Genomic DNA, 11,191 nt, shown 5'->3' on the forward strand with positions numbered 1-11,191 from the left:
TTGCCTTGGGGTGAAGGTTTTTTCGGATCCTGTGAACGACATCATTGATCCGGTAAACCACTAAGTAAGGGCCTTCCCAATTTCTTTGTAGTTTCGGACATCCTCCTTTTTGTCTTCGAGGTTGAAAGAGCCAGACAGAATCTCCAGGATTAAATTTTACATCCCTGGCTTGAATATCGTAACGAGTTTTCAATTTGTCTGATGCCATAGAAATTCTACTTCTAGCAAAGTGATGAATTTCTTCTAATCGTTGTTGTGAAAGAGAAGCATAGTCTGTTTGGTGGTGTTTTTGCACAGGAACTGGGCCGTTTTCTAAATCTGACGGAAGTCGGAGATTTCTTCCAGTAAGCATGACGGCTGGCATCTGTTTTGTCGTCTCATGAATTGCAGATCTGTAAGATAAGAGGAAGAAAGGGATCCAGGAGTCCCAGTCCCTTTGATTCTGCTCTCCGAAGGACGATAAATATTGTAGTAACGTTCGATTCAGACGCTCTATCATGCCGTCAGATTGCGGATGCAAAGGAATCGTACGAGTCTTTCTAACCCCTAAAATCTGGGTAACCTCTTTCATTAAGGTTGACTAAAAATTTCGGCCTTGATCAGTATAAAATTCTAGAGGAACTCCGTGTCTACAGATAAACTCTCTAACAAACGCTTGAGCTACAGCGGAATCTTCTTGATTGGTCAGTGGGACCACTTCAGGCCACTTGGTAAAATAATCGGCAATAACCAAAGCATATTTATTTCCTGTATAGGTTGTGGGGAGAGGTCCGAGAATGTCCATTCCTATTCTCTCAAAAGCATGTCCCATGTTGTAAACTTGAAGAGAGCTATGTCCGTTAGCTCGAGGTCCTTTCTTTGCCGTGCAGATTTGACATCTTTGGCACCAATCTTCAACGTCCGACCGGCAGCGAGGCCAAAAGTAGAAGTTGCGTATCGTGCCCAGAGTTTCATTCGAGGCGAAGTGTCCACCTGTAGAAGAATCATGGTGAAAAGCAAGAATCTCTGGAACTCGTGTCCTAGGAACCAAAAGTTGCCACCTGATTTCATTCAAGTCTGTAGATTCCCAGTTTGGGTATAAAATTCCGTCAATCAAAAGGATAGAGTCCCATTGAGCCCAATAAATTTTCGAATCCGGCTCGGCTGAAGATATATCCTGCAAGTCCGGGCGGGTCTCTGTTTCCTTCCAGGACCTAATTTGAGTTGAAGTGTTGTCCTCTTGTTGACATTTTCTCTATTTCTCCAGGTCTTTTTCGAGAGAAACCTTTCGTAATAAAGGAGGGGGCTTTCGGTTTTTCTCCAATCTTGCACGTCGTTTACACTCCAACATTTCTTCGCAGGGTCTTCGGGAGAGTTGAATTCCTGCTCGATGACGAATATCAAAACCGTACTGTGCGAGCGTTTCTAACTATCTAGCTACCTGACCTTCGGGGAATTTGAACGAAAGTAACCACCTTAGGGAAGCATGATCTGTTCGTATCAAAAAACTCCCACCGTACAGATAATGATGCAAATGTACCACGGTCTTTACAACAGCTCAAAATTCTCTACGAGTGACACAATAATTCCTCTCAGTTTTACTCAGTACTTTACTGGAATAACTTATGACTTCCTCATGACCTCCCTGAATCTGTGACAGAACCCCACCTAATCCTTAAAGATTCGAGAGTGAGTCTTCGAGGAGCCTGTTTCATTGGTGAATTCTCTCCAACGTCGATCTTGTGCTTTACGGAAGTACATCGGCCCTTATCACGACTATCTTTGGTAAAAGAATCCATTAACTCTAGCAAAAGAGATCTAAATAATTCTATCTCAGCTGGTTTCATCGAATTTGAAGATTTCTCAACAAGGCTCTGTAAATGTAAATGAAAGTGATGTTGAAAATCGTTTTCAGAAAGTTCTATATCTCGAATTCTAGGAGGAGTCCAATAAATTTCATTTCTAATTATACAAAGAGCTATTTCACGATTGTTTGAAGCTAGTGAATTTCTCTTGGTCGAGATAACACAGTTATGAGCTGTAAGAAAGTCTATTCCCAAAATACCTTCATCCTCTATACCTGCTATAAAAACCTTATGTGGAGAGTCGGTAGACCCAAAAAGGTTAATTTAGATAGTAACCTGTCTTAAAACCAGGGTCGTCTCTCCAGTGGCTGTTCGTAGGGATAAATAGGCAACAATCTGGTCATCGGATTTCAAGAGATCCGATCGAACCATGGTCACTTCCACGCCGGTGTCTGTTACCCAAAGACAATCGACGCTATTCTCAGCACCGCGCGCCTGAAGACCAGACTGTTTGAGACTTCTAATTAAAAACTGTTCTTCAAGAGGGCTTTCACTTTTAACAATTTGCGATGATTTTCGCCCTGACAGATCATCCGAGACTAGTTTTTTGTACTAGTTTCAGCTAAAGAACTAGATTGAAGATTTCCATCCCTTATTTCTATATCTCTTTGCCGCCAATTATGGGAATTCGGATTCGAATTTTGCATCGCTTCTCCAGTAATTTTCTCAAGCAAAAAGCACTGGTTGGTATCATGTCCAACTTTCTCACAAAATAAGCAAGACAATACAGTTTGTTCAGATGCAACCGCGCTTTTAATTTCGCGTCTGTTATTCTGATTTTGAAACGAACTACGATTTTCATGTTTATAATTATGATTATTATTTTTATTTCTAAAATTCTGAGGCCTTGCCTTTCCCGAGCCATTTCAATTTCCGGGTCAGTAATAGCAATAATAAAAGCCTGTGTTGCTAATAAATTTCTAAACGGTTCATTGTCTGGTAACGCTACTTAAGATAGTAGTTCCATGTCTTGATTAAGAGACGCGAGGCCCTTGTCACGTCCTTGTCTCCTCGTTTGTAATTGTGATGTATAAAGTTTTGTTAAATGGTCATTGCGATATCTCAATTTTAGTGCAGAGCTAAGCTTGTCATAGTCTGAAATTTCTTCCTCTGATAATGCTATCAAAACGTTTAACGCGGGATTTCGTAAACAAGAGGCAAGGCTGTGAGCCTTTATGGCGAAGTCCCATTGATTATGCTTAGCAATTGTATTAAATTGTCTCTTGTACTCGGCACATGGAATTTTTCCATCGAACATAGGCGGTATCAAAGAGCAAATGAGTTTCTCGTAAAGGCCCTAGAGTTATGAGCATAGTGAATTTGCCCTTGAAAGATATGAGCACGATACTGAAAGGATTCTTAGGTACTAATAAGGTAATAAGATCCTGAAAGTTTCAGATCTCTAACCCAATTGGTTATTGAGAAAAAGCAAAATGTTTGAAAATCGGAAAAAAAGAATATTCTCAGGAATGCGTGAATCGATTGATTTGAATTTTTGATATGTTTTGGGGGCTGATGGTAGCTTTGAGGAAAAAAAATATAAACTATATCGGTTAATAAGAACCTCAAAAATAATGGCACTTTTGTTTGAATTTTGATTTTTCATTATGATGCGATTCTGGTACAATTACAAAACCATTTTTTTCGAATTCCTCATCCATTTTTCTACGAGTATACGAACTTTTAAGATCTTAAAAAAAGGTACGCCATATTACAAGAAAATAAAAATCATTTTTTATGCAAACATTTACTTTATTTATGTATTTTTAGCTTGAATCTTTATTTTCCTCGCTAACATATATTTTTGTAATTCATTTGAAATTGTCATTTCTAAATGAAGAATTAAATCGTTAAATATGATTGAAAATAAACGAAAATATGATAAACATTTCACACTTATAACATAAGAAACAGATTTTAGTTCGTAAATTATAAATAAATAACAACAAATGTTTGAAAGATATATCTTTAATATATAAAAAAAAAATGTTATGTCTTATTTTATCAGTCTTCATCACTATCATCTTCAATCACAGGTGAAACATTGTCTGTATCAAATAATTTGCTTAATTCTACTGATGAAATTCTAGTCCAGTTAAAATAAACTTTAATGAGATGTAGAGCTTCATCATAGAACCGTTTATTTACCAAATGATTCCGACAGCATCGATTTCCATCTGGTATGAAAACTCGTCGTTTGATAAATGACTGCATTCGGGCTTTTTGAGGAATAATGGTTAAATCAATAGTATTATTGCAAAGACAACAGTATCCATGGGTTGAAATAGTTCTTTTGATAGAAACCTCAATATACTCTGTACCGTTATCGGTAGAAGTGAGGTTAGCTGTGAAAGAAGGATCATCTGAACTTGACTGAGACAATGTCATATACGATAAACCAGATTCCGTTCGTTCTAACATTTCACTAACAATAGATTCAGATTCATCGTCAGAGCCATTTGCACCTGTATCAATTTTTCTTTTTTGATAAAAAACCAAACGACATTTGCCACAAGCAATATCACCAGTGAAAAAGTCAATATGAAATACTGTAGAAAACTCATCAATGTCTTGTTCTGTTGATAGGATTTTAGGAGTTCCAGGAACTTTCTTTACTAGTTTTGAGCAAATGCAACACTTATCGTTAACTGTTTTATTTGAAGACATTTTAATAGCTTAACGAATAAAACATAAACACACTATTTCTCTGTACATAAACAACACATCTATCAGCTGTTACGTATGCGGCCAAATACGCAAGTGGGCGCGTCGGTCGCACCGTTCATTTTTGACGTAAGAGGACTGAGTCGGTAACGTATCATATGCCACGACTTGTAGCGGCAATTTTAAAAATATTTTCAAATATCATCGTGAATTAAATCAGAGTTGATTATATTCATCATTGAATATTACAAGAGTTTTTTTTCTGAACACCTTCAATATAATTATTTAATATTTATGAACATACTTATGTTAGCAAGGAAAATAAAGATTCAAGCTTAAAATACATAAATAAAGTAAATATTTGCATAAAAAATGATTTTTATTTTTTTGTAATATGGCGTACCTTTTTTTAAGATCTTAAAAGTTCGTATACTCGTAGAAAAATGGATGAGGAATTCGAAAAAAATGGTTTTGTAATTGTACCAGAATCGCATCATAATGAAAAATCAAAATTCAAACAAAAGTGCCATTATTTTTGAGGTTCTTATTAACCGATATAGTTTATATTTTTTTTCCTCGAAGCTACCATCAGCCCCCAAAACATGTCAAAAATTCAAATCAATCTATTCACGCATTCCTGAGAATATTCATTTTTTCCGATTTTCATACATTTTGCTATTTCTCAATAACCAATTGGGTTAGAGATCTGAAACTTTCAGGGTCTTATTATCTTATTAGTACCTAAGAATCCTCTCAGTATCGTGCTCATATCTTTCAAGGGCAAATTCACTATGCTTATACCCCTAGGGCCTTTGAGAAGTAACCCCTGGTAATCTGGAATTATTCAATTGACTAAGATGAGAATATCGAGGCTGAACATGAGACAAAGGCTCGAAAAAGCCAACCTCGTTATCTTCTCTTGTTCTACAGATTGGGGATTCGTTTATTTCCCCAATAAAAGAAACAGACCTCGAGTCGTGAACATCCTGGGATGGTCCTGGATGTTGAACCTCCCGAACAGCAGGAGAGGGAATAGGAGTAGGAAGTGGAGTAGCAACTCCAGAACCCCAAGGAGTGACGGCGGGTTCTCCAGAGCCGTTCATCTGTTGAACTGACTGAAGAGCCACGACAGTTATCCGGAACAACTCATGCAGACTGGCCTCCGAACGTTCCCGAGCCTCTTCTTCTTGTCTTCGCTGTTCTTGTTGCTCTTGAAGCAGCTGGATAAGTTGTTGTTGATGACGTTCGGCGGCTTCGTGTTGTTCGTTCATAAATCACAGGAGATCAATTTGAGAGAACAATGCCACCGAAGGTATGGGAAGAGGGTCCACTGAAGGTGTTGGTCCTGCTTCAGGGACTCGCGGATTTTCTGTAATGTTTTCTCCTCAACTTTCCCGTCGCCGAAAGCGTGTCATACGACTAATGCTCATAGTTTATCGCACACTGAATCGAATGTTACAATATATTTGTGACAGACTATATTATCAACGTAAATATGCAATATAATATAGTAATATTAGTAATCTATAATATATCTGCGGTTCATGACTGAGAAATATGTTCTTTGACCGACTATTGAGGTGATCTCACTATTTTTCATATTACTATCAGGTTATTCTGTTAGTCACAGTCTTTTCGCTGGCTCGAATAATTATTTTCTCTTCATTCACTTCGTCAAAATGAAAGGCGAGCATCACTGTGCATTACCACGTATAGGATCCAAATACAATTTGGTACACATAAAACTCGTCACGAGTCAAGGTTTTAAAAGATTACAAGTGATTTTTGAGTTCCTGTGTCACAAACGCCGCTCGTATGTATACCAATGTCAATAATTATCAATACCGCTTTTAGAAGAGACGAGGAAGCGTAGCTTAAAATAATTAGTTAAATTCATATAATATATTCATCTACAAAATAGTTCGTGGCACGACCAAAGCGCAACGGCGTAGTTGACCGTCAGCAACGTCAGCGTCTCCGCGCCAGGCAGATCCCGGATGTAATCAACACCGGGATAAGGCGAGCGCGAGATCACGCGCTTCAGGAATGATCGTCGCGAGGCGAGCCTTTGTTTCAAAATTGTAAATTCAGCAAAAACTTCGCTCGCTGCCCGACGCTCCAAGGGGTGTCGGATGAGCGAGCGAGGTCAGTCCCGTCAGAGACAGGATCAAACTAACGTTAACGGAAACAGGCTCCTTCGAAGCTGTCGAGTATAGAGTTATAAGTCTTTCGTCTCCGACGATTAGAGAGAGCATTCCTTCAAATCTACACGCGGTGATCCAAGCATCTCGCGTCGCGACGTTAGCCTGCGAAGTTAGAATAAGTGTCAAAAGCTCGAGCCACGAACTCTGTAGAGACGTGTATTAATAAGAATAGTGATAAGTTAGAGTAAATGAGTCAGAGCCGTTCTTCGGATTTGTAATCACAGAGTGAGTAAACAAAAGAGTACAGTAAGATAAAAATTCCTGTGAGCTTCCTCGTCCCGCACTTCTTCCGATTGCTATTTCATTGCATTATTATCATTGAAAAAGCTTGCAGTCCAAAAATATTCCTAAATTTAATAATTAAGTCCTCTAATCCATTTCCCAGGGATCGCCCTGTAGAGGACGATCACCTATGTATCCACGATAAAAATAATAATAAACCTCTGCGGAAACCTAGAGGGTTAAGTCGTTGAGCGCGAGACCGCTCCGCACGTGATACCTGTCATTCATTAGGTATTACGTATTCACTATCAATACTTATAAGTATATTACATTTATCACGTATCTAACTACAACTGAACGTGTGTAATTTATCTACAAACAAAAGTCTTATATACTTTCTATATTTTCGAAGTAACTTTTATTGAGACAAATGAAACAGACTTCAAGCCGAGGTATACCTACCTAGCATACCTAAGCATCTTTTTGGTCTCGGAGTCTGTTTCATTCAAAAATCTACATCATATCTGCATTTCACAAATTCGAAATGTTTTTTAGTTGGATATTTAGGTGTTCTGACGATTTTCAATATTACTGTAAGGTTGTTTTGTTTGTCACAGTCTAATCACCGTTCGCTTAAATTTTATATATTCAAACTGGTGAACTGATTGTATAAGGTGGCAAGCTGTGCCAACGAGATATTTTATAATATAAAATGTGTAACTATAAATATTTGAAGAGTTATTATACCTTTCAGTACCATTAATAGAAAAATGTTATTTAAATGGCGAATTTCACCATTAGCCCACCATTCAGTACCATTCATAGGATGAAGCCATTTGAATGGTGAAAACTAAAATGGCAAATATCACCTTTGGAGTAGTATAGATACGCCGGTTCTAACCCCAAATATGGCGGCGTACCGACTACGTCCTTCCTCCCTACCTTACCGGCAGTCGGTATGTTACCACCACGATGGTAAACCTTACCCATGGTATTGTAGACGGCTGTTAACATACATAGTGCCACCAGTATTTTCGCTCCATTTCGCCGTCAGACGAGCAGTCATTTTCATTTTTGCTTTGTCGGAAGAGTAGCCATTTTGATTTTTTATCGTCAGACAGTTTGATAATGAGATTTTTTGCTTCGCCGGATGAGCAGCCATTTTGATTTTTTCACCGTCGGAGGAGCCGACATTTCAAAATTTTTTTTATTGTTGGATGGTTAACATTTTACCGGCGAAATTGTTATCTCTGATCTTACCGACAGTTTCGTGTTACCGGGTGTGTTGCCGCAGGTTTGTCGTATGTGGCGCCTCCTTCGCCACATCATCGATTGATTGATATTCCATCGAGCGACTCTGCGCGATGTTTCCAATGCTCACCGCAAGATGGCAACTTATTGATTTATGATGAGGGCGGGTGGGTGAACTTTTCAAATAATAACGGTTGGATGCTTTAAATAGATGTTTTTTATTTATCAACAAATACATTCTGTTTTCAGCTTATACAAACTAATGGTGATACATCATCGTATTTTGAATTGAGCAAATAAGCTTACACATGTTTTTGATGATTACAAAATAATGATAATAATTAAACATCCTAACCCAAAATTGACTTATACTAATTTCTTAACCGTGCCACTAATCGGGTTGTACTCGACAATACGATAGTGAAAGATCATGCAAAAGGCTGCGGTGTTTGCGGGAAATTCCACGCTCGCGTCAAATTCCAATCGAATATCCACCGGTCTAGTTTTGAACGATTCATTCTGTTTCGAGAAATCAATAACGATGAGGGGAGCTAGGTTTATAAATTCATGCTTCGATAACAAAGTTCGGCCTTTTTGTTGTAGTAGACCGTTTGAAATTGAACATACATGTTGTAGAGAATGGCGTATTGATTATTGGATGTATCAAGATTCATATTCCCGTGGGGATAACACTGCGAGTTGAGGAAGAGTTTTACATCTCTGATTCGACAATGATCTAATTCACTGGCATTTTTCTGCGGATCGTTTTTTCGTGCAGTTTGAAATCCTGGAATGACATATCTCGGCTTCTCCAAGTGCGTCGATGTCTTAACCGCCCACACATGCCTAGTCGTTGATGGGAGCATCAGATACACGTACGTTTTCCAAGAACGAAAACTCATGGATATGGCCAGATCCTTGGCAATGTAGTTGAGTAGCTGGATTTTCGGCTCATCGGCCAGGTTAATGTAGGTTAGCAACCACTCGATTTTATTGAGGGTAATTTTGAAGTTTTCCATAGGCGGGGCCTGAATCACCGCATTCAAATCGGTGTTGGAACGTGTCAGAATCAACTCGTGTTTATCATTGACAATGACACGACAATAATCTTCGACGAAGGCCAGCATACAACTCAACGGTAGAACAACGTCGAAATTTTCAGAAGCATCGGTTAGTTCGGCATCATCGCTCAACCAACCAGTATTCTCCAGACTATATTGCTGACCGGGAGTTAGGGATAAGTGACCCTTCATAACGCTGGTGATACCAACATTTTTCTTTCGATCAATCTCCATACCGTTCAACTCGTAGCAAACTTCCGCAAACAAATGGCAAACAGCCATACTGATCAATTTCATAGTCGTCACCGCATTCACACCATCGACCTTTGTAATTTTTCCATGAATGTGTAAAAAGCTTTTACTGAGCAGTAGACACAAGTCTTGATGTTGAACAACAATATGGATTTCATCGTTGTTCTGGAAGGTGGATGATGTAAACGGCTGATGAGCATGAATCTCAGAGTGCGCAATCGATTAGTCGAATACCACGGGTTTCTGTATTCTCATTATTTCTTCCATGGTAAAGCACGCGGGATACAGCGAACACGAATTCTTATTTTCTAAAATTTCCACGTAATTGAAGACCTAGGCTCTGGCGAAATCGAACGTACGGAGATGTTGGTCTCGCGGGCGGTGTGAACGTAGTCAGAGGTGTCGGGCGACTGATGAATTTTGCCCATGACGTCTGCCTTTTATAACTTTTATCCAACTTTCTCGTCTTGAACACGATCCCCATTATTTCAGTGTTTTCACGTGTAAACGCACAGTAATCGTTTCGTCACGAAAATTCATTAACTCGTCGTCTTGCTCGACTATTCTCAGCTGTAAATGCTGTATCGACAGTACCGCGATTGGTAAGTAAATAATGCTGGCAGGCACTTCGACAATCTTATATCCGGATGAAACGGATGGAAAAAGGTCATGAATCGTGTGAGCTCGACGCTCGTTTATGTACGCCCCAACGGTTATGTTACGCTCAACGCGTAAGGTATTAACCTTCAGTATAGCCACAGGTAATTCAGATTTATGAGTAACGTCTCGTGCTAGATCAACGGCTTCAAATCCCTATAATCGGCTGACGAAATCTTTGGGTTCAAAGTATACCACATGATTGCACGTAACTTCACCGTTCAGCTCGTTGTCGTTAGCTCTCAGACTGAGGGTGATGTCAGAGTGTAGCTCCTTACGCAGAAATTTTTCAATATCCTGAATTTAAGAGCATCCCGTGGGTATTGTGATGCTCTCTCTGCTGTTGTCCGCTCGTTTCAGGTGAAATTTATTACACTTCTTATAAATATTGGGTATTGAATTGAATGTAAGGAACTCGACGAGTCCGAGAACATAGTTTTTCTCTGGTGATAACTCGATTGGGGGAAACTATTGAGCCTCCAGCACGGAGAATGTGCCTGACAGTGTTAGTGTTAACGATTCCGATATGACTAATGCTTGCTCATGTGACACTTGTCCTTTTATAACTGTTCGCTGAGAAATTTAAGGCATAAGTGCCCGCAAATCACAGTATCATATTCCTGATACCTCTTATGATTGTATTCAATGCTACCAACACCGAGATACCTCATCAGCTCCTGAGGCGGTTTCAAATCACCGAAACTATCGGAATACGCAACATGGCCACCATTTTGCTTGTACGCAACCCAATGTGTCCCTGGGCCGCTTCTATCGTCAAGATTAATAATTGCAGATTCTCGCATTTTCGCACCCGATTTAGGCAAATCGTTCGGCATGAAAACACCGCGAAAATGCGAAATTTTCATATTTCTAGCATATTTGAGTAAATCCATGCTGGTGAGAGCAGTTTTTAGCCGGACGTAAGTACAGGCCCATTCCGCTGCGGTAGGGTCGCAGGTATAATCCCTTACCCAAAGCAATCGCCTCCATTGGTGCATTGTGCCGTTTGGCCTCTTTCAACTGATGTTTGTTGACA

The 11,191-nt window shown here is 39.3% G+C and overlaps 1 protein-coding gene across 1 annotated transcript; it reads right to left on the reverse strand.

Annotated features, from left to right (window-relative positions):
• Window positions 1-8,742: 8,742 nt before the first annotated feature.
• Window positions 8,743-10,958, reverse strand: LOC124304556 (uncharacterized). Its single transcript, XM_046762942.1, has 3 exons — window positions 10,764-10,958; window positions 10,351-10,452; window positions 8,743-9,663 (listed from the first exon to the last, which is right to left on the reverse strand). Exons 1-3 carry the CDS (start codon window positions 10,956-10,958, stop codon window positions 8,743-8,745), a joined length of 1,218 nt encoding a protein of 405 aa, XP_046618898.1.
• Window positions 10,959-11,191: the final 233 nt, after the last annotated feature.

Source organism: Neodiprion virginianus, chromosome 1 (assembly GCF_021901495.1).
Source record: "Neodiprion virginianus isolate iyNeoVirg1 chromosome 1, iyNeoVirg1.1, whole genome shotgun sequence".
In the NCBI taxonomy this organism is placed as follows: Eukaryota; Metazoa; Arthropoda; class Insecta; order Hymenoptera; family Diprionidae; genus Neodiprion; species Neodiprion virginianus.